Below are 24804 nucleotides of genomic sequence, written 5' to 3'. Positions count from 1 at the left end.
AACGCCACGAAATTTTCCGACCAACGAGAGGTATACAGATTTGCTGTAAAACTTACACGCTTAAGAGTACACTTAAGCTTCGTCTTTAAGAGTGGAACGTGATGGCGTTATATTAGACGCCGTTGATGCCGACACCGTATTTTCTGCGACATGGGGCCCGATTAAAATTTAGAAAGACTCGGTTTTCAACATTCCCCTCAATGTTGCCTAGAACCAAAGTACAGCGAAACACCCTCAGAATTGGAGGAGGCTTAAGCTTCGCCTTTAAGAGTGGAATGCGATAGCATTCAAAGATTCCTGACTGCTTATCAGGCTTTTTTCTCGTATATTCAAATTACAATCCGACGCTATCACGTCTGTAGGTTGTGGTTAAGTCGTACTTTACGATTTTCCTGACGGACTTTATTTTGAGAAACTCAATTTTCGTTCACTAACGCATTGCGTCACGCGAAGGGCCCGCCCGGTCGGGATGGTTCGAGATGTGGTTCGGCATGATTAATTCCACCAGACGCCGATGCTTACGCCGACGCTGACGCCGGATTTTCTGCGACACGGGGCCCTTGACGCTGCCGCGTTAAAACAAAATGATCCTTCTTGGCGATGCGGGAATCGAGCCCGGGTACCCACGGCCCGAAGGCGAACGTCATAACCACTGCGCTATACACCCACGCTTTCAGAACATGTATTGTAACGACGATTGTAACACAAGTTGGTATGGGCGAGAAAATGAGAGCAAGAGAGAGGGAAAGAAAGAGAGAGACAGAATGACATAGAGAGAAAGATAGAACGAAAGAAAGAAAGAGAGAGAGAAAGATATAGGAAGAGAGAATGAAAGAAAGAATGAGAGAGAGAAAAAGAAACAATATTGACCCATTTCGCGGCGCTCCCGTGGGCGCTGCCATGTTTGATCACGTGGTGACGTGCCCATTGCTTGCCTCAGCCGCCTCCGTTGTCCTCCGCGTTTACAATGCAAGCAGCGTGACGCCGGCGCGGCGCAGCAAACCTCTGTTTCGACGTGTATCGTAGACGGTGACTGCGTGCACGACACGAAGCTTTGGCCACAGCCTTATAGGACATGTAAGTGCTTTAGGAGCTCATTACGCCTTGTCCAAACGGCGTGAGCAGCGTGCTTCTACTAAAAGCGGCGCTAGAAATGTATTCCAAGCTGTCCAAACTTGCCGCTTATGAATTAAATCGGGATCAGTGTGCTCTGCGTTCTTTATTTGGCAAACATTTTGAACCAGCGGCTTGTCATATTTCTGACTCAGTAAAGTTCTTCGGTGCGGCCACGATCTGATTGTTTATTTTCAGCGTAATCACTCGCGGGTGTGCTCTGCGGCGATAAATTTGTTCTTGCTGCGCACAAAGCTTGGAATTTAAATGTTCCGTACTTTGCGGTAGCTCGTAGCAAAGACGTATTATCGCTAGTCCCTCGCTTACTCTGTGGACCGTCACGAAACATTCAGCTTCGAACATTCGTGTCTTGTCGGTGTAGTAGCCGTCACTCATGCTTCGGCACATTGATTGAATTGTGCGCCTATTCACTCACACGTTGGCGATAGGGTGGGCGTAAGTTTTCGTGCGAGTAAGGGTGGATGTGTGTAGATAACGTGCGGGAAACTTACTATGCCAGTAAGTGACACTACTTCCTTTAGTGACGAGCAGTACTCACTACCAAGTGCCGACGTTCCAGGAGTTCAAGTCCTTTCTTTGGAGGTTAGCTATACAGCGCAGGTGGATGAATTATATATATATATATATATATATATATATATATATATATTATCCTTGAGGAAAGCCGTGCAACGCGAAGGGCGGCAACATAGGCAGTCCTTATGTAGCAGCGGCCGACACAGGTTTATTCCATTAATTAATATATGAATCACTATTTTTGCAGTCGAACTACCGCACACGTCTTCCCTTTATCAGTTACACATTTTGCAGTATGAATTGGGCACAGTGCATTACCGCACACCCAATTGCATTTTCGACAGCTGATCGCACAGTAGCAGGGTAGAAGCAGTAATGGTTTCGTATTCGTGGGCATTCGCCTGAGGCAACGTATGGCGCGCGGCCGAAAGCGCCATCTCGTTCCTCTAGAGCAAACTGCTCCGCGAAAAGGGTCAATAAACTGTCTTGGCGAGGCAGGATTTGGACCCGGGTACTCACGGTCCGAAGGCGAGCGTAATACACACTACGCTATACACCGACGTTTGCAGAGCTCCGTTCTTTAATCAGATGGCACAAGCGAACTGGCTTAATTTTTTTCTTGCTCCTTTTCCTTCTTTCTTTCTTCTTTCTTGTCCCTGGCTCATACCCGCATATTCAAGGCGGGTATGCGCCACACGTGATTTTATTATCGTTAATCGTGACATAACTGACGAGCATATGATGTTACTGATGTCGTGACCTATTAGTCATGTTACTCATACATTGGTACCCTTCCATGCCAATTTTTGTATATACCAAGTGAATGAGACGGGATTTTTTTATAGTTTTTCGGTAGGTTTATTTCCGCCAGAGGGTTTCTGTGGTCGGACCAGGCGTATTTCGTCAAGGCATATACAGCCTCGCTCTAAACGTGGCGGGCCCCTATCTAACAGTGGTGGAAAGGAATCCTTGAGAATAAGTAAGAAAAACTCTCAATTGGTCTAGATAGTGTGCGCTTAAGTTCTTTTTTTTATTTTCTGTCTTAAAGCGCCCGTCTACTAAAACATGTCGACGATATGTTGTGCCCACATCGTCAAACACCGTTCATCGACATCAGCAGTATACTTCAGAAGTATTGCTAGTGGCGTAGCTTATGGGTCCGCATACGCTATTCGCTTACTTTCACACAAAAAAAATGACAGTCACATAAGTATCCTTGCGTGATTTGAATGCGAAAGCATTATGAATTCTCCAATCAACTGGTTACGTCCGTGATACGTGACGTCATACATTGTCACGTCTCCTTCATAACTTTACCTTATTCCACCCTATTCTGCCTTAATCTAGCTTGATGAAATTTGTACCAACCTTAATCCACTTCAATCCACTTTAATTCACCTTCGTTCACTTTACAGCACCTTAATTCACCTTACTCTGACTTATTCTAACTTTAATTCACTTTACTTCACTCTAATTTACCTAATTCACTTTAATTTACAGTTATCTGTTTCACATTCTTTTTGATGACTCCTGGTTGTATATTTCCACTTTCATTTACCCAGTGCATGGTTGTCAGCTTTCTTGACCTCTTCCTTCATTCTGTGTGCACGCTTTTCAGCTACAGATGCTTGAGCACTTTAGGCGTCCATTTATTTTGATCCGTGTTCCCGTCTCTTTCTTCAAAAGTAATTTTGCTCTACGCTTGACCACCGGCTACGGTGCTCACATTGAGATTGTGGTCAAATATGCAAAAAAGTTTTGGGTGCATGAGAGCCATGTCAAACTGAGTCAGAATATTTCGGGGATCCCCACGCTATAGTATGTCGCTGACAGCCAGATTGTCACCATGGGACATAAAACGCCATCGCACCATATCTTCTCTTTTTTTTAATGCGCAAGTGATACGGAGAGCCAGTGCGAGTGTTTGAAAAGCAGTCGTTACGCTAAAAGGGGGTCGTGGGAACAGAAACTGGCCAATATTGATAGAGGTCAGGAACCACCCAGTATTGATAGAATACATGTCCGTTTGACTGAAGTGGCAAGACAATGCGACAAATATAAGGAGCGATTAGCACTGTTAATCGGACCCCAGTCCTTTTCATCCTCTGTCATTTTTTTTTTTTGCTCCTTTTGTTGCACTGTTGGACGTGCCGATACACCGGCGCCAAATGTACTCCAATGCACATATAAGAACAAGAGTTCGACGCAACCTAAGCGCGGCCAGCAATGCTGATGCGTCATCCCTGCTTCGCAGATGTGTCGCCGCAGAGGGGACGCGAAATAAATCGCGACGGAAGGCGGCAACGCAAGCACGGACATCTGCGAAACGTATCAGCAACGAGAACTAAATATCCGTGCACCTCGCGGGGAAGCTCGGGCTCAAATCATCCCTTTATTCAGCCGATGACGACACGGGGCGATTCGTGGAGTCGCCGGCGGGCGGTCCATTGATTAAATGATTAACCGAGGGAAATCAGCAATCGAAGGCGCCACTAGAACCCCCCTCGAGAACGCGACAGGGATGATCTTGCTTTGAAAACTGCTGTTTTTTTTTATTTCTTTCTTTTGTTCCTGTTCTTTTTTTTCTTTTGACATCGGGGACAACGGACAAGATCATGAAGGGAAAGGGGAAAAAAGGAATGAGAGAGCAAGAAAGTGCGACGTTATTGACACCGCAAAAAAAAAAAAAAAAAAAGCCGACGACACGCATCAGCTCTGTTTCCCCGCGGGCAATTAATCGATTCTTGTTTGATGAAGCGCCATTTTCGCCGAAGGCGTATACTTATAAAGCCATGGCCTAGCGTCTGCAATCGCTAACTTCATTGGCGCGCACTAATTATTTTCGAAAGTGGAGCAGTCTAGGCGTGAGTAGGGTGAATATATTCGGCAGGGCTAGAGGGGAGAGGGACATGAGTACAGAGGGCCACTGGTGGTCATTCGGAGAGTGTGAAAGGGACCACGAAAAAGCCTTGGCGGAGATTGAGGGGGGAGGAGGAGGGAAGCGCTGGGAGAAATGGTAGCTCAAGACTAGTATGAGTGTGTACAAGCCGGTTAATGGGTTTGAAGGACGGCTACGGGGAGGGCTGGGTGGGGGGGAGGGGAGCCCAGGGTACGATGGTGGCGGTTGAGGCAAAAGGTAACGCTAAGTTTTATTTACCAGGTTCTGCGAAAAGTGAGCGAAATATGATTTTGAAAAAATTAAGTGTAGCAGCTGAAAACTATAGATATCAGAAGAAAGAGACGAGAAAAGTTAAACTTCGAACTTTAGGACGCGTAAGCGTTATTTCTTTTAACCACATTTCGCGCGTTTGTGAGCATTTTGGTGCTGGTCCTAGCAATTCCGTTCGCTTTATTAGGCATACCGGTGCACACTGCTGTGGTAGAGCGCGCCGGCGTGGAGGTGTGCAAAGCGAGCGTGACATTTCGCGAAGTAATTAGGGGTGTCTACTGTTTGCTTATATCACCGTTAATGCTAAAGCGTTTTCCTAACGCAATATTCATACGAAACCTTCACATTTCACGAAACTTCGATTAAAGCATAATGTTAATCGTAAAAAAAAACTATTTCGTACCTTGCAAGGTCTCTCAAAAACGGGAAACCAAACCAGTTTATTGTAGAAACGTAAGCAGCGTGCGATCAGCCTGGTCGCGTCGAGAAGCACAGCCACTCGGATACAGGCAATGATCAAGGGTCGTACACTGCAGGCCAGGCAGGCTATAGTCCCTTAGTAGTGACGTGTGCTGCGAACGGAAAGCAGTACGCTCCAATATAATGTGTTCAAGGGTCTCGCGGGAACCGCAACAAGCGCACGATTGGCTGTCTACACGTCCTTGCCGGTATAAACGTTCAGACACCACAGTCAACCCTTAACTTCATCAATAGAGCGCTAGCACGACGAGGCATATACCTCGACCACAAACACGGGGAGGAAAGCATCCTTTTGTAACACGGTGGTCTTGGTGCTACTTGAGCAGGTATCGGCGAATCAAGAGAGGAGCAACGCCAATACTGCACAAAATTTCTGGATAGTCCCATTCGTTGTGCTAGAGGAAGCGAGTCGGTGGGCCTCTTCGTTTCCGGCGATACCTGCGTGCGAAGGTATCCACTGGCCAACGAGGGATACTCCACGAGATGGAATTCCGCTGGCAGACTCAATGATGTTGTTGTTGTTATTGCCTCAAAACATGTTACGCACGACTGGGCCATCAGCGTCACTTCTTCTTCTTTCTTCTTTCTGCGGTTTTACGTGCCAAAACCAGTTCTGATTATGAGGCACGTCGTAGTGGAGCGCTTCTCTGTAGTCTCCAGAGGGAAACGTGGGAGTCTGTAAGGAAGACAACCTTGAGTGCCCTTAACTCCTCTTGCACGTACTTCAGAGCTGCGTCAGTCGCTTCCAGCTCCGCTGTTGTTGATGAGGCTGGTATGCTAAACACCCGCTGGATGTCAGTTGAATGGCAGAAGAATGCAGCGGAGGTGCCTTGGCCATCGCTGTGTACATACGCGTCCATAAATACTTTAACGTAATCTCCAGATCTTTCGTATAAGTGTGACTGGTTCAATTGGAATCGCACCGGACCAGGCTGTGCAGGCTTTTTGTGCATTTCTGGAATTTCAAGATAAATGAGGAATAGACATTTGCTAAAACCTTCCAGAGCTGTAACTGAAGTAGCACCAGACCTGCCAGTGATGGTTTTAAACAATGCTGCCATTGTCCGCATGCGAGAGAATGGGCGCTGAATCAGCCGATTAAGAAGTGCTTGGCCATGCAATGCGCGAGGCAGACGCTCGGTGACACGAAGAGTTCTGTGCTCTGCTTGCAGCCTCAGGGGAAACTGGTGTGCTTCAGTAAGTAATGAAACTGATTGTGCCTCGCGAAGTAGGCCAAACATGACTCGGGGAGCAACCCGATGATAGCGGCGTTCCCGTTGGGCCATCGTTCTTATGCTTACGTTAAGCAATCAGCCACACACAGTGTTTACTTTCCAATGTCGCATACTATTGATTTATGAATCTGAATTCTGACGATTGGAAAATAAAATTGACGAAGGAACGGGGACCAACAAAGCGTACAGCTCAGCGGGGAGTAGCTTCGAGCATAAAAAATACCTTTTTAACACGAAAGTGTTTTATGCCGGGGTCCACCAAGACTTCACTGACGTATTTCCGTCACGGAAATACGTCATAGAACATAATACAAAGAAAGAAACCAGAAGAAAAAGTTCCACAAACATGCAAAATTTGGAAATCGAACCCACGACCTCTCGGTCCGCGACGATAGATCGCCGAGCGTTTAACCCATTGCGCCACAAACGCATTTGCAGAGAGCTACACAGACGCGCCTTATATATCTAACACTCCTCCGTGTACCCGCGCTCTTGCTCGGGGCGGTGCCGCCGCCTACGAGCAGAAAAGAGAAGTACTGCATTATGACACTAACGCGCACCGACAGTGAACGCTTCGGTGGTCTCAGCGCTACGACTATAGTGCCTAGAATATACTTACTAGTGTGCCGACCGCGGGCTTTCCGGTGGCACGGAGAATGATGCCTTCCGCCGGCGGCCACCAGACGGCGATAGCCGTACGGACCGTGCTATGCCGAGCGGCGTCTCTAGCCAACGCGCGCGTGTGCGAGAGACGCCAATGGGCTGTCCCAGCCCGTTTCGTTCTGCGTAGCGTTGGTTGAGGTGCAAAGCGTAATCGAAAGAATATGATTTCGTTGCACTTACAAACGATCGTATGCACAGTTATCATTATAACGCTACACTATACGGGGTGTTTCTTCGAAAAATACGTTTCACTTTCGTGTTCTATACCGATTCCTATATAAGAGGGATCAACCACATTTTTTTTTGTAGCCCCAGCCAGCGAATCACTCCTTGGATATCTGAATAAAGTGCAGCTATAATGGCGCGTTTTCATAATTTTTGTGTTAATTTCCTGCAATGATAACAGCTTGAAAACATCTCACGACTTCGTGTGCAGAGCACGGCTGATGTATGTCTTCTGCATGGAGCACTTGAAGAAGTCTATGCGGAAAATGAATGCCAACGCATTCCCTAAGAATGCTTACCCATTATTAAATGAAAATAGGTGATTTTGCGTATTAAAACCACGATCTGATCGTGAGGTGCGCCGTAGTCGGGGCTCCGGATTAATTTTGACCAACTGGGGTTCTTTAACGCACCCAATGCATTCCGCCCCCTTGTCAAACTCATTTCCCCCTTAATTCGCTAGAAAGAAAGTTAAATAAAAGTGGCGAAAACCCAATCCTACTAGTATGCAATGACGGGTGTAAAGCCAATTAAAATTAAATGAATAGGGTTTTTAGTAATGGTCAAATCGCCAATTTTAGTGGTAAAAAAAAGACCACTTGGAACAATAAGTTGCTGCCACGGTAACTCCTTGTGTCCCAAGGCCCGGTCAGCGAGGGCAGAACGCCCTCGCGTAGGAAGTTTATTGTTGTTTGGCTTTTCGTTTTTATTTCGTTTTTTTATGTTTTGAGGGTAATAGATTGTATGACAGGTCCTGATGATGCCCTTGTAGTGGGTGATGGGGGTGGTGATGATGATGATGATGACATGATCAATGCTCCTCCTCGACTTCGCCTTCGGCTGTAATTTCTTTCGGTGCAGAATGCCTGAAAAGGTCTTCCAACATTGTGAGATATGTTGCGGATATGGTCACCAGGCAGGGATTATCCAACCGACCGGCCGGTCAGAGCCACAATGAGCACGCTAACAATTGCTTGCTTTGTGCGTATAAGATTACAGACATAGTATTAGCAAATTCAATAATGATAATTAAATTATATACATATTGTTACGCGAACGAAGGATTAAGCACTGGAGACTATTTACAATGAATATTTACAAAAGACAACTGCAGCGCTAGCCAGTTCAGCCGACAGCTCGAGAGCAAGAAGCAGTTCGTCTTCTTCGTCGGGGCGCCCGCGCGCATCGTCCACAAGAAAGACGCAATATGCATGTATCAATATTTAAAGGGGAAAGGAGCCTGGGATTACCAACATATTTGAAGCCACCTCCACGACAAACACGACAAAAATGCAAAAAAAAAAAAACGCCGCTTACTTTTATACAAGAAACTGGCTTGACTTTCCGTATGTAAGGAACCTTGGAAGAAGAACAAGAACAACAATACCTTTATTGAAAACCCGGCGAGTTATTCGGGGATTTGGGCGAATATCCCTGCCTAGGCGTCGGCCACAAGCCCTTGAGCTCTGGCGCCTTCCTCGGCCGGCTGGACGGCTTAGAGTTGGTCTTCGAGGACGGAGCTGAGCAGCGTGGTCTCCCAGCGCGTTCAGTTCGAGGCTGCGTAGCCGTCTGGAACAAAACTTAATAACAGAACGTAATTGGAACAAAAAGAAAACGCCCGCGCTTGCGTATGCAGTTCAGATATCATACGTGACATGATACGTAGAGCTTTGTGGGATTCACGGACAGTGAACTGAATTCGATGTTCACGAACAAACTGTCTTTCATCGACAGTTCGCGTATAGAAGATGCGCCCATGATAAACAAAAGAAAAGGAATGAAACGACAAAGCAGGTTTCCACAACCTGCTCTCTCATATTCCAAGTCTCGCGTGCACAAGCTCGACCACACGCACGAACAGGCCGTGAGTTCTAACTTTGAAGTATACGCGCTCATATGCAAATGGCCATGAAAGATGGGACCCACAAGAAGAATAAATAGGCCACTGGTTGCAAATACCGCGAATGATATTCCTACAAGAAATTGCCGGGGTTGAACGCGGCTAAACCAAGTTTGTCGAGTGATAGCGCGGTTTTTCTTGCTTTGGGAAACGACACAGACGCTGCTCGGCGCCGTCAGCAACTACCGCATCTACAATGGCATCACAAGAGAACACACATACGTCGCTCGGCGCAGCAGCAGCAGCGAGAGAATTGATCTTCATGCTGCGTCTCGCTTCAATGCGAACAAAGCGGCTAAAGCACAGCGCATACGAAGCTACCAGCACTCGGGGCACTTTGTACACATTGCAGATCGCTTTGAAGATATGGGCGCCCACGCGTCGTACGCAGCAGCCGCCGGTAGTAGCAGGCTAAGTCCCAGTTCGCCGAGCTTGAAGGTCAGATTTATGGAACCAGGCATTTTCTGGGTTTGTGCGTGGAGTAGTAAAGCTATCGCTCTAAAATACCGTGAAACGATTCACGTGATGCACGCAGCATGACTTACAAAAGAAAATAGCACAAAAAATGCTAGCATACTTAAACGAGAAAACGTTCTTTATTTTTATTTTTCTTGCTGTATGCTAGTCCTAACTTAACATGCGAAATCGTGCTTCGAAAGTCGGTGGACATATATTTCTCCGCGCGCTTAGAGATATTACACCACGGTTTGTTCCAAAAAAACGAACAGCGTGTACTTGCGCACAAAAGCGCAGGAATTCGCAGACGCTCGGCTTCCTCCGGGCAGTGATCAACTAAATGCACCTCACTGCACTGGCATGCACGTTGCCCGCGCTCTTCGCTGGCGGAATGTGCCGTTTATGCATGCAATGCGATGCAGCCAGTCCCGTGCTGCTATAGGATGCGTGGCGGATCCGCAAATGGCCGATTTCTGCCGCACCCCACGACACTGCGGCAGGCACAGGCGCGTCGGTGGTATACGGAGAATGGGTGTGGCATGGCTTTCATCGGTAATTAGAGAACATGTGGCTTGATCTCTTTTGGCCAATTTGCAGGAATGTCCCGTCGTTTCGGAGCACAGAATAGCGGAGAATTTCACTCAGGCGTTCCGCATGCAATGAGAACAATTTGTTAGCGACTATTTCTCTAGCATAATAAGGCGGAAAGGAAACGTGTGGGGGGGGGGGGAGGGGGGGAGGGAAACAATGAAAATCAATCGGGTAGGGCATTTTCACGGGCTAGGGCCGGGCTCGAGCACCGCATGTGCTTTTTGACCCGGGCCCGGGCCGCGCTCGGGTATTTAGACGCGGGCCCGGGCCGGGCTCGGACTTTCTGGTGGTGTGCATGTAACGTGCAGCGAGTTGTCCTCGCGCGTCTCGACTCTGAAAAACCTGTTGCCCCGGCGCAGCTGGAAGCTAGCAGTGAAACTCCTGTGTACTTCGCTTTTGTTCTTCCACCGTATTTTGCGCTGTTTGAACAGAATGTAAAAGTACAGAAAGGCCGAAGTCGCCTCAAACCAAAGGATGCCAATGTATTTGTCACAGCTGTCCCCGATTCGTCGTCGGCGCGAAGTCGATCGACGGGGTAGACAAGCTGGTTGGTCATTCCGTACGCAAGCGAGCACAGTGAAAGGAGTCACAGTCGGGAGTAAACAAAAAAAAACAAGATATTTATCGGCTGATAAATACACACATATTAATAAAATACAATAATAAAGAAAACACAAGACAGACTAACACACCTGAGCTTAATATAACGCAATGATGAAGACAAATAAATACGAGCAATGAACAGTAGATATTAAAATGAAACAGTGCGAGGATCAAATACACAAGAATGCACTTAACAGTTTTCACTAAAACAAAGTTCAAAAGCAATCAAAGTTCAAAAGAAAACGAATGGTGTCATACGCATGGCCGGGCACCTGCAGCAAGTCCATAAACCGTGAAGTCGGTCCACAAATCTTTCCCGAAGAATGCTGGCGGTCCGATCTTGTCGAGGTGGATGCGAATTGCTGGACTGTGTTTCCCGGGAGTCTAGATCTGACGACTTCCCTCAAGCAGGTTGAGCTAACTTGAGGTGAACTACCGTGACCTTCGTTGCAGACGCTGGTTTGACGTCTCGTACGTCAACAAGTTCCTCGGAGTTCCGACGTGGCCACGCGGCCCAGGCGATACTGGACGGCACTAGCCCCCCGACGGCTTCTCAGCAGCACATGGGTTCAGCTTCTAGACTAAATAACAAGGCCCAAAACCTGCGCTTAAATAGCCTCTCCTTTCCCTAGTTCCCTATGTAGGGAAACTGCCGGTATGTAGAGTTCTCCGAATTGACGGCTCCTAGCTCCCAACAGACTTGGCCGCGTTCCTTTCACCATGGACGAAGAACCGCAGATTCTCCTCTCTCCCAATGTCAAGGGCCAAGGACGAGCCTGGCATACCACGCAGACGTACACGCACACTTCTGGGTCCGTAATTGGCGTGTCGCGTCTCGAACGGAGATGGCACCCCGTGAGGCCACGACGCTTTTGACGCCCGTAATTCGGCGTGTCGCTAATCAGCGTCAAAACCACTCTCAAAAATATGTCGCTCCGTGGCAGTCGCTAATCGAATTTATACGCCGCATAGTGAGTGCACCACGTTGTTGGCGGCCGTTAATTGGCGTCAATAACCCCTCGAACTCTCGAAAATATGCCGCTCCGTGACAGTATTATTTACCTAAATCCATGTAATTAAAGTTTTCAGCGCGGTGTAAGCGAGTTCGCGACTTGCTGATTCTTCAAAGGCGAAGTGGTAAAACTATGACTTGTAAGATAATTCGTCTCGCGGCTGAAATATGGCACTGCGTCCATCCATTATTGCACGCATGTTCTCAGCCGGCCACCTAGCAGCAGCGCATTACGCTGCACCATGGAGGAACGAGAAGCTTTCTCCATTTACTGCATCCATGCGCTGCGCTCACGACCGGTCGTGGGTGCGCTTCGGCTGAGTGTACTAGAATACGGTTGAGTGGGACAAGCGGCTGGGGCGGCGCATGCTTTGTAGTGAGGCGCCCGACGTGGAAAGATAGTGTGACGGCGCTGCGATAGAAGTGGATTGGGCCGCATCAAGGTCGCGCCGTTGGAAACTGCTGGCGATACTGCTCGGCAGGGTCATTCGTACTACTTCGCGCGCTGGTATTTGCGTTCAGACGGCTCAAATGGTGTTCATAATTGCATATGACATGTATTTATGCCTTAAGAATAAATTCCTTGCATTCTCTCTTTTATTTTATTTTTTAATGCCGCTCCGTGATTTTTTTCGGTCTCGGGCCGGGTTCGGCCGGTTTCGAGCCGGGCTCGGGCTCAAGCCTAAGGTAAGGGGGTGGCGGGCCGGTCCGGGTGGGCAACGTAGATTATATCCGGAATAGGGCCGGGCCCGGGTCTCGCCATAAAACTTTTGGTCAGGCTCGGGCGGGCTGCCCAACGTCTAAGAGCACTACACGGGCTGAAAAAATCGGCCCGTGCAGTGCTCTATTACCAACACGCACATGGAGCCAAAGACTTTGCGCGCGACCACGACGACATGTGATCGCATTACAAGATTGTCACGATTTTCACGAGTTTCTGCTAATTAATGCGTTTATGCTTGATTATTCCTATCTTTTAGATTGTTATGAATCATGTTAGTTTATATTGAACCGGTTTTGATCACCTCTGCACTTGTTTGACACTGTTTTTGCGCGTGACCACGGCAACATGAGATTACATTGCACGCCGACATCCCGGGCCCCTAAAGTGCTTCGCGCTGAAAAAATGTGCACATCCTAAGCACCGGGGGAATCAACGTTATGCGAAGCATTTTGCGGGCACCTGCCTATACGGCATTGTTTGGGGTTTCGCAAGGCGTAAATCCAGTATTTGTGTGTGTGGTGCGAGTACAGTGAACGAGAATTAACACGAAAGTGCGTGTGTGTGGCGACCGTAGCAAGATGATGACGACGGTAACGACGATTGCATGATTTTTGCGGATGATCCAATTCATGTGAACGAGTGGCATAGAGGTGCGACATGGGTAAGAAGCGCAGAAACAGAATACTCACTAACGACAGTAGGTGGTATCACTTAGAGGACACAAGCGGGTGACTTGACAGCGAAACTGTAGCACAATCTGAAGCCCGTGTCTTTTTATAGCCAATCGGATGAATGGCGTGGTGCAATGCTCGCCTTGGCCGAGCAGTGATGAATGTCATAGTAGAATTCAGTGCACCAGGAAATAACAGCGCTTCGATGTTTGATTAAGTGGCCTGGTAACGACGAGAAGAGCCGAAATGTTTTTGGCCAATCATGGAGGCGCTGATTGCAGAAATGGAATGGAAACATTTTGGAATAGCTTAACGTTATAATGGCCCTGGTTCCCTGTTACCGAGATGCCGGGATCTTCTCACGCGTGCCACCTGGCTCGAGCACTGGTAGCACGTGATAATCAGAAACGAAAGTCGGATTACGAAGCTGGAATCACGAGGCAACGACCACCACGGCATCACAAACACGAGCATATAGCCATCAGTCCAAGTTAGTAGACAACTTGGGTCACTGGTTCGGCATTAGTTCTTGTCATGGTAATAATGTCATGCTATGCATGCATGCCATAAATTAATGTCATTATTGTCATGCATGTCATGACATTCATGGAAATCATGTGATGGCACGGCATACAGACATACGCATTCATAGAATTCATGCCAAAATATTACGTCATGACTTGTCATTCAAGCCACGTATTCATCTGACATGCATATCCAGAATAAAACGAGTTAAAGAAATTCATATCATGTCATTAATGCCATAATTGTCATGTCATCTCATTTATGTCATCCATGTCACGACAAAATTTAATTCATGTTAGATAACGTTTTTTAACAAGTTATGTGTCAGGGTATCTATGACATGAATGAAATAACATGTATCACATGAACGACATAAAGGAAATGAGGTGATGGCGTCGTGGTCATTTCTTTAACTTGGTACCTATCGTGACATGTGTGACGAGACATACGTGCGTGACATGTGTGTCATGCAATTCATGGCACTCATTTCATGAGACGCATGCCATTCATGTGGTGTCATTGATGTAGTGACATGTAATACGTATGCATGTATTGTCATTAATATCACGAGACACAGAGGCATTTTTGTCATGTCATGTCGTCCATGCCTGGTCAAGCGTGCATGCATGTCATTCGTATCGAGATAAAGAGATGACCACGACGGCATCGTGTCGTCCGTACGATATACATGTATGTCATGACATACATGTAATGACAAATATGTCATGTGCCCCTCTCGCCAACTTGTGTCACTGAATATGAGCCACTGGATCGGTGGCAAGCGTGGGAACAATGATCAGCGTTTGCACGCATCGGCGTGCCGCACTTCTCGTCTCGGAGGCCACGTGCAGACGCGCACTTCTCCAGGAAGAAGCGCGAGAGAAGCCCAATTGCCGCATGACGTGTTTTTCAACGTTCGCACTCACCGGCGCGCCGTGCGTTTCGGAGGCCTCGCCCGGGCTTCGCGGCGGCGCCGCCAGATCGCGTCGAGTGCTCAAGGAAGCGCGAAATAGAAGCGCCGCTGCAGAACACGTTTCTATGGTGGCAATACGTTGCGTCGCTATATTTATTCAGTGCTAAACGCATCACTGTCGACGGACATCGCGAAATGAGTTATGCCGAATTTTCCAAGTTCGTAAGGACTGTTTTCTAGAAACGACCAGCCTAGTCGAAGAAGATCAGGAGTAAGCGCTGCGCATCCTACCTGAGGAGCTTAGGACAAGCCAAACCTAACAAACTGTAAATGCATGCCTTCTTGGTTGTTCTCTATACGGTATAGATTGCGATGTGAAATATGCTCGTTTGAAATTTCTGTGAGTAATAATGCTTTACGATGTTTATTTATTTTCATTTATGTTTCTTGTATCCTGATACATGACTTATGGCTGCTAAATATAATATCTATACATCACCGTCAAATAAAAAGGGGCGGCCGGCATCACCCGTAATGTCAATGTCTCTTCACGAGCTTTATTATTTTAAATAGCCTGCTCGCATGCACTTAACACTAAAGTACAGAATATTAGGCAAACAAAATTTCAGCTGCCCATGAGCGCAACAACCTCACTTCCCCAACTCTTTAGACTGCGAGAGCTTTTCTGATACTTACAATCAAAGCCCACGCGGAGCGGCTTATTATCTGAGGAATGAACGGATAATGGGTATACTGGTAGGAAGAACACCGTATTATTTCTTTCTTGCATGTATGTGTTTAATATTATTAATTCTCGGGTTTTAATTGCCAAAACCATGATCTAATTAGGAGGCACGCTGTAGCGGGAGTTTTCTTAAAAAAGACACTAATTTCTTTCCGTGCTATCACGTGTACAAATTTCTAAATAAAAAAAACATGTGGCGAATATCATGAGTTGGCAGCACATTTGTTTGAATTTCTCCGCTGCAGCATCCCATCGTTGCGGCATACATAAAGGACTAATCTCCGCGTTCTACAAATCATTTAAGTCTAATCACATCGGGGTTCTCTCGGCTTTCACCGATGTGCTTCTACAGTGGCGACGATTGTCATCGCCCAAGACTATCACGAATCTACACATATAGCTATCTAAGGACTCAGAATTCACATGCGCCACATAAATACCACGTCTTATCCCACTGGACTCTCGACTGTTTTGTGGTGCCTCATACTATCCCGCGTAAATTTTTATGTTCCTGGAATTCGAAATAAGGCCAACTTGACCCCGCTGGGTTTGAAACAAGTCATTTAACAACACTTAAATCAGATATACTTTGATTTCATTCATTTATTAGAGATAGTTCGGCTAATGCAAACAGCATGGCCGGCGACGCAGTGGTTATACATTAAGGTCGTCGTGGATCAGATTCGAGTTCTCTCATGCCACAACATCAACAGGATCGAAACTTGCGGCTCTTAGAGGCGCTCTTGACTACTTGCATTAGTAGCCACCTAAACAGTGGATCATGCTTAGTCATTCAAAGGTGACCCTCGAAGCTCTGCTGTGAAGCCTACCTCACGGCCCTCATGAACAGCTGATATAAGTAATCAGAGAATCTGACCTCTGCAAGCTTGAAGATGGGCACATAACCAAATTGAAGTGGCTGCTGGGTCATGTTGCATTACCCACAACGAATTAGCTGACAAAGCAGCACATTCTATCCAGCAAAAACTCTACAATGTGCACGTTTCATTGTCGAAACCTGATGCAGTGCGGCAACTTCTCCTGCTTGCTGGTCCCAATGCGTTAGAGCATTGCGATTACACGGAATGGGACAGATCCCAACTGCACTCGCTTTACTCTTCATTTCGCCTTCGATTACCGCCTGGTCCGTCTCGATGGGACACAACCGTACTTCGTCGCTTATGGTTCGTTGTCACTTCTACGAACGCCTACGGTAACTACGGTTCCCATATGTAGGGTAGTGGTGTATGGTAGCAAACCGGGTGCGACCTGGATAACCTTGCTGTGTTTCTTTTCTTTCTATTGACGTTGGTATTGTTTACCTTAATATCGGCGTCAAATGTCCTCCCAAATCGACTCCTAGCGGAAAGCTATATAACCACTGCTTACGTTTAAACACTCTACTGGGCAAGAGGCATTGAGAATGCTGCCTGCTTCCTTTGAATTCTGTGTGATGTTTATTTCGTTTATGATACTCTGCTCTCGATGACCTTACGCCTTTCCCCCGTATATGGTGCAGAGCGAGAATTACCTGTGCTTAACCTGTCTGCCTTTTTATACTACTTTTATCTATATTGGCGAAAGAAGGCTACTATGCGCAAGATAGAGAGAGAGACAGAGAGAGAGAATGAGATGAGAAACGCAGGGAGGCTAACCAGAAGCAAATCTCCGGTTTGCTAGCCTGCACATGGGTTTTGAAAAAGTTGGTTAGAAAGAAGGGAGGAGGAGATTTAGAGAAAAAGAAACGAGAAGTAATAAAGGCGTTCACTGAATGCTGTAGATGGATGGATGGATGGAAAACTTTAATGAACGTCCTGAGGTACGCGACTCAGCGCGCAGCGGGCCGCTCCCACGTTGGGACAGTCAGGCCATGCCCGACCACCGCATCATGGGCCCTCTGGACAGCCCATAGTTGCGCCCCGGCATCGGGGCTCTTGATAGCGGAGAGCCACTTGTCCTCATTTATTTGTTCCGTGCCTCGTAACGAGGGGCAACGCCAGAGCATATGGTCTAAGCTAGCGAAGTCATTGCAGTGCCTGCAAGAACTACTGGCATAAGTGTCGGGATAAAGCTTGTGTAATAAAGCCGGGCTGGGATACGAGCCTGTTTGCAATAATCTGAGGGTCAATGCCTGCGCTCTATTTAACTTCTTGTGAGGAAGGGGAAAGTCTCTCCTGCCGAGATAAAAGTACTGCGTAATTTCATTGTATGTTGTCGGTTGATCTTTGTTCTCCACCACTCCTGGCTGGCCAGGGAGTTCTCCATGGTCACGGAAAGCGAGACCTCGCGCCTTGGAGTGGGCCAGCTCGTTGAGGTTTGTGGGGCCTCCCATGATGGATCCCATGTGAGCGGGGAACCACGTGAGAGTGTGGGTGGCAATGCTTTTACCGTCGAGGATGCGACAGGCTTCTTTACACATGGCGCCAACGCTGAAGGCGCGGATGGCTGCCCTGGAGTCGCTGAAGATGTTGGCATGTTTCTCGTCCAGGAGGGCCAAGGCAATGGCCACTTGCTCGGCCGCACATGACGACGTGCCTCGTACCGAAGCTGCGTTAATGGTCGAACCCTTGTGGTTGATGGACACTACTGCGAAATTTTTGCTGTTGCCATATTGGGCCGCGTCAACGAAGCAGCTGCCGCCAGGGAGTTCTGTCGCCCGGCGTAGGAGCGCCACGGCCCTGGCCTTCCTTCTTTCCACGTTGCGCTGGGGATGCATATTGCGTGGGGCGGGGGATATGATGATGTGGTCTTTCTGCTCTTTCGGAAGGCCCTGGTAGGAGTCTTTGACTTTAGCCGGGGGGACGCCCATCTCTGTTAGGAGTCGTCTGCCCGCCGTGGTGCCGGAGAGTCTGAGAATCTGTGCCCTTTCTTGTGCTTCTGCAATTTCTTCTAGTGTATTATGAATACCCAACTGCAGAAGTCGGTCGGTGCGTGTGTAGTTTGGTAGTCCGAGCGCGCTCTTGATCCCCCTCCTTATCATGGCATTTAGTTTGTCTCGCTCGGCCCTCTTCCAGACGTGCATGGCCGCTACGTACGTGAAATGGCATAACAAGAAAGCGTGGACTAGCCTTATCAGATTCTCTTCACTCAGGCCTCTCCTTCTGTTAGCTACCCGCTTGATTAGACCGATGACGCTATCCGTCTTCTTTGCTAGTTTGTGAATGGTGATGCTATTTGTGCCCGCCCCTTGGAGTGTCATTCCCAAGATTCTAATGAACGCGACTTTGGGAATCGGATCTCCGCACTTGATGTAGAGATTAATGTCAATTTCGGTGGGGGGTTTCCAGTTCTGTGGCTTGCGGCCCTTTCTAGTGGGGCTGTAGAGAAGGAGTTCCGATTTCTTTGGGGAGCACCGGAGTCTAACAAAAAAAAACAATGCTTTAACAGTCTTTTGATGCGATGTAGAGTCATGTCTGCATTGAAGAATTGTCTCTCCCGTCAGAGGACGGTCAAATATGCGAAGTCTTCTTGCAGCATCCGTACTTGAAATTGGGGTTGATAAAGACTGGGCTTCTCCGTGAGCTGATCGAGCCACCTCGTCCACAGGTTGATTGGCGATAACGACACAATGACTCCGTAACCACTGGAAAATGACGGGCTGTCCCTTCTCGGCTAAGTTGTGTATCGCTTCTACCAATTGTTCGTGTGGGCCCCGACGCAATGCTGACGATAAACTCTGGAGTGCCGCATTCGAGCCGCAAGAAAATTTACCATTTGCGTGGATGCTCGCCATCAATCAAGCGCACTGTGACACCAAGGGTGACAAGTTCTGCAGCTGTCGATGTTGTGTGGTGAGATATTTTAAAATTGATCGTGGTGACTTTCGTCGGGATGACAATGTCTGCGGTTGAGTTGTTCCCTAGGACCAAGACGGCGGTGCACGTGTTGCGTGGACTCGCTGTACCTTTCACATAGGAGGAGCATAGTATGCGCAAGGACGCTGAAGCGCTAATGCACTTCTTGCAGGCAACTGGACTATACGAGCGCTTGCGAATATTCATGATTGAACATTCAGCATGCATTGGCTCTCCTGGCCCCTTCTTGCCTTTCTTTTCTCCCCTCACCCCTTCCCCACGTGCACGGTAACAACGGGTAACGCCGATAAAATACCCTTTATTGATACAGTACCCTTGACGCCCATACATTACCCTCATTAAATGCGAATTATTTCTCAGTGAACATTTGCCACTTTGAGAGTATCTATCTATCTATCTATCAATCTATCTATCAATCTATCCATCTATCTATCTATCTATCTATCTATCTATCTATCTATCTATCTATCTATCTATCTATCTATCTATCTATCTATCTATCTATCTAGCCGCCTACGTCTTGGTGCTCTCATGGTCCTTTCGTTAACTTGGTAGGTACCGAAATTGGCATAATGTGACAAGAATGTATGCGGAACATAAATGGTAGGTCACGACATGAACGTCATGACATGCGTGTCCCGTAGGTCATGAAACAGCCGCCTACGTCTTGGTGCTCTCATGGTCGTTTCGTTAGCTTGGGAGGCTTCCCCGCACACTGCTTCGCATAACATCGATTCCCACAGGACGTGGGATCTGCCGTTCTTGATTTTTTTGTCCCCTTTCCCCGCTTAACCCCTCTCCCGTCTGTGTCATGTCGCAGGCAACGGCAACTTCGGCGTGACTTCCGGAGAGCTGCGCTTCGAGCCCGGCGGCGACGTGTCCGGCGACACGGTTTGGCACGTGATGTTCACCGTGTTCGTGACTTACGCGATGCTGCCGCTGCCGCTCAAGTGGTGCATCGTGTGCGGCGTGCTCGCGTCGGTCGTCAACCTCGTCGTCAGCAGCGTCTACCGCGCCGAGCTCGACCAGCCAGTCTTCGAGCGCATGGTAGGGCCTTTTCCCTTTCCACCTCTCGAGCACGTGAGTCTGACCGTCGGTTCTGGCTGCAGATGCGGAGGCGTGCTTCGAGTTAGTGGACGAGGTTCCGCTGTTTCCAGCGTCGAACGTGCTCGACCGAGTTACTTTTTTTGGTCCTCTTGTTGGCGTCCCTCTGCGTGCGTATGTAGTTGCACGTCGGCCTGCCGCTTGTCTTGTACATCGTCTGTCATCCGCTGTCGGGAGCAGACTTTCGTAGTGCAGTCGTGGTTCGGTCCCGTGTTTGTAGGAAGCCGCTGGAGCGTAATCCGGCGGCGTCATTCATTTCTCACGTATTCAGTGGCATTGATGAGCACGTTTTACAACAAGGATGACCAAATCAGTACAGTAGCAGCGACCTACAAACTAGTACTACTTCTACTACTACTGCTACTACTGCTGTTAATAATAAGCGAGCTTCTGATATAAGAAACTGCACAACAAGTTAAATTAGGTGAGGTAGTTGCATCAAATACGAAAATGTTTATGTCAAGACTGACGTGAAATTGATAGAAGTAAGAAACTACCGACAGCGTACACGTACAAAGAGGCACGCATGCACGCACGCACACACGCACACAAACACACACACAAAGAGAACGTTTTCTCGAGAGCTATATACTAGAAGTTTGTGCAACATAAACACGGTGTCATGCTGCAGCCTATCTTGCAAAGAACATAGAGAGAAAACAATGTATTATGAAACTTTCCTAATTTTATAGCAATTGCGAATCATTGTGTTGAGTATTTTTCATTCCAAGAAGGACGCGCCGCAGCTTAATCGGAAAGTAGGTCAACAATAGATGAGAGGCCAACGTTCTGACAAATATCTTTATCTCTTTTCGTGACATGACTGTGAACTACGCATTCTAGTATATTATTTCAGACGCTGTCGACACAGCTGCGCCAATACGGGGTGGGGTGCAAGAAAGAAAAATATTTCTCCGCTGTCAAGTGCACGCGTTGTTATTCCGTTGTGTTCACGAAGAAACTGCGCGTTTATTGTTGCAGGGTAACAACAACAAATGTCCTAGTTTGTAGCATGCATGCATTAAGCACTGCTACCATCATATGGCACTATCGAAATGGCGTTCGATATTTTTTCACGTTCGTTTATCCCATAAAGGCCCATACACAGACACACAAACGAACAATCTTGGTCGCTGCCACTTCAGCCATAAATTATGCTGGCTTATCGTTTGCTTACAGTGCTGCCCATAAATACCAAGATCGTGTGACGTGTTACAGATAAGCCGAATACAACAAAACGGCAGTATTGTTAATAAAGTGCAATTGCAGACAACGGCATTAGACAATGCTATAAGCAACCACACAACAGCTGCCAGTCATGCGAAAATATGTCATGCGACCCCGACGTAGAAAACGAATATACAACAAACTGAAACACGCTAAATATTAATACTGACATTATTAATAACGGAGAGCTCATGAAGAGTTTTTGATATTATCACTGTAATATTTGGTTCCGTAGTGCCAGTTGCTCGTCTAGATTAGGTCAACTAATGACTGAAGGTGGCTACAAAAGCACTTTTGCAGATCAGGGCGAAAGAAAAAAAAAAGAAGGCTGTTCTTCCCGCAAGTGCAGAAAACATGGCGATAAATGTTTTGCTAAACATATCCAAAAGCGTTAATTTCATTCCGCACGAGATAACATTCGCTGCTTGATATTATTTACGCAGATCCGAGTGCCTTTGACTGCGAACTGATCTGCTTCTTGAAGTGCATGTGTAACACTTTTTGACACATATGTCTGAATAATTTGTGTTCTTGTTCGGCATCAGTAGCGAGACGTATTGAGAGGTTACGTGACATGAGACAGCAAGTCCCGACGTATACAAGGAAAGAGATAACGTTATGTGGTTTTAAATTTATACCTTAATCAGCATCGCATCATTTGTTGCGGTTTATGAGCGGCGCCCCTTTTTTCGATTACAGAACGTTAAGAAACAAATATTGGGAAAGCTTCACACTTCCAAGACGCACGCACAATGCCTACGTTTTAACTATTCGCTTGGATAGTCTTGTTTATGCTAATTTCTTTACGTAGTATGACAAGGTTTAGTAACAATTTGGTCAGTTATACGCGGGATAGATAGATGTTGATTCATAATGCGTTTACATCATTCGCGGAATAGAACAAGTGCAGCTGATGTGCGTGACAGTGTCAATTTGGCTGCAAAGAGCAAGTTTGCATAACCGATTCAGACACGCTGATTTTAGTGCATGAACAGTGTAATCTTGTTTTTCCCTCTTCTCATCGCTTTGCAGATTTTGACGAATTCCTGCTTGTATCTCTGCATCAACTTTGTCAGCATGTACACAAAGTATTTGACGGACAGAGCTCAACGAAATGCTTTCTTGGAGACGAGGCGATCCATCGAGACACGCTACCGCACGGAGAAAGAGATCAAAAAGCAGGTGAGCTGACGATTTCTCCATTTATCATTGTGCGTTCTCGGAAAACTTATAGTCGTATAGTGACGTGTACTCACTTGACACGCCGTTTTGGTTTCCTTTATTGCCTGTCTTCTCATGTTACTAAGGTCACACGTAAAATAGTTATTGAAAAGAAAAACGTGATAGAGGCAGCGCACAGAACCTGAACTTAGAACTTACCCTCCCCCTCCCCTTCCCCCACCAATCTTGCAATAAGATCAGTCGTTCACGAGCGCTTAAAGGTACGGGTGCTTGCGAACAGTAAATTTCAACTTGAAATATTGAGTGAAATAACCTCGCCGCTTGTATGGACCTCTTAGCCGTATTTGACGATACTGTTTTCTTTTTTTTTTTTTTTTTTGGTGACAGTCCGACAGAAATACGATCGAAGGTGCTACTTCATTGAACTTTACAAAGTCCAAGGCGAAATGTAGTAGCAAGATGCAAGGGCTCTCAGCCTGTCAACCTGATATCCCTAACGACCCATCTTACCTAGCATCGAAAATCAAAAATGATGGCTGACTAATGGAGTAGCACACGAGGAATAAGGATTATAGGTGCCTCAGAGAGGCTGGCCAACGTTTCGATAGGAGGACCTATCTTCGTCAAAGGCGGCCTCGTCATCCTCGGCGGGTTAGTTTTAAAGGGTTAGTGGAGTGACGTCACGTCGATGTCGGCTGTGGCTGGCTGTAAAGGGAGAGACTGCGCCTAGCCAGTCAAGCGCCAGCGCTCATTTTCTTTTCAGTTTCTCCCTTTACAGCCAGCCACAGCCGACATCGACGTGACGTCACTCCACTAACCCTTTAAAACTAACCCGCCGAGGATGACGAGGCCGCCTTTGACGAAGATAGGTCTTCCTATCGAAACGTTGGCCAGCCTTTCTGAGGCACCTTATCCCTGTTTATAATCCTTAGCATCGAAAATGTGCGCCAAGCTGATTCGCTATGACACTCTATTAATTTTCTCGTTATCCGGATGAGAAACTCAAGTCTTTCGTCAAACTGGTTGTATGACGCAGTGATTTGGCCTGCTGATAATTTATATAGCGCAATATTTATTGTTGCTATCATTAGTGTAGGACAGAGGAAGATCTCTACATTAGCCCTTGCCGCGCGACTGGCCGCTCCATGCACTTTCCGTGTATTCGCGGGCTCCTTTCACGCTCGAAAAACACTTTTATGTAGCACGTTTTAAGCACCAAAAAGCTGCATCGCGAGTTTTTTATGGTGCTCTACAATTTTCTCATTGGCACCTTTCATCTAAATATAATAATTGAGAAGTTTACTAATTACTTCCGACGAATTATCGAATTAGGCGGAATGCAGAAAGCAATCTGGGTTTCTCCAAGCGACGACAAACAACATTACCTTGGTTCTGTCCAGCTATGTGGCATTTGCACATTTTTAACTCTTGGTGAATGATAGTTATCTATATATATATATATATATATATATATATATATAAAGAATTGCAGACGCACGTAGAAAAACCAAAACATTTTAATTTCGACGTTTCGGCCATGGTCCGGCCTTCATCACGAGTGCGATTGCAATCACACAGAGCTGAATTCGTATACTTGATGAAGGCCGGACCCCGGCCGAAATGTCGAAATTAAAATGTGTTTGTTGTCTACGTGCGCCTGCACTTCTTTCATATTTATTAAACACGGGATCCGAAGAAATGCTTCCTATATATATATATATATATATATATATATATATATATCTTGGAGCATTGTGGATCACCAGTTTATTGCCCATTGAAAGGAAACGTCTTGATATGTGTCAGTGACAGCTATTTCTATGATTAACGTATTTTATTGTTAATGATTCACGGTGAACCATAGAGTACCTGTACATTATGCTTTATTCCGACCTCTCCACCTGCCCTTAAGTT

At 46.9% G+C, this 24804-nt stretch overlaps 1 protein-coding gene across 1 annotated transcript in view; it reads left to right on the top strand.

Moving 5' to 3' along the window:
* LOC119448858 (adenylate cyclase type 5-like) overlaps positions 1-24804 on the top strand; it is a 741406-nt gene that overhangs the window by 585313 nt on the left and 131289 nt on the right. Inside the window, exons 4-5 of the mRNA XM_049665963.1 lie at positions 20198-20424; positions 22741-22890. Coding sequence (XP_049521920.1) covers positions 20198-20424; positions 22741-22890 — 377 coding nt within the window. The remainder of the gene's footprint in view (positions 1-20197; positions 20425-22740; positions 22891-24804) is intronic.

The sequence above is a fragment of the Dermacentor silvarum genome, chromosome 4 (assembly GCF_013339745.2).
Source record: "Dermacentor silvarum isolate Dsil-2018 chromosome 4, BIME_Dsil_1.4, whole genome shotgun sequence".
In the NCBI taxonomy this organism is placed as follows: Eukaryota; Metazoa; Arthropoda; class Arachnida; order Ixodida; family Ixodidae; genus Dermacentor; species Dermacentor silvarum.
This window is presented reverse-complemented; position numbering and strand designations above follow the sequence as displayed.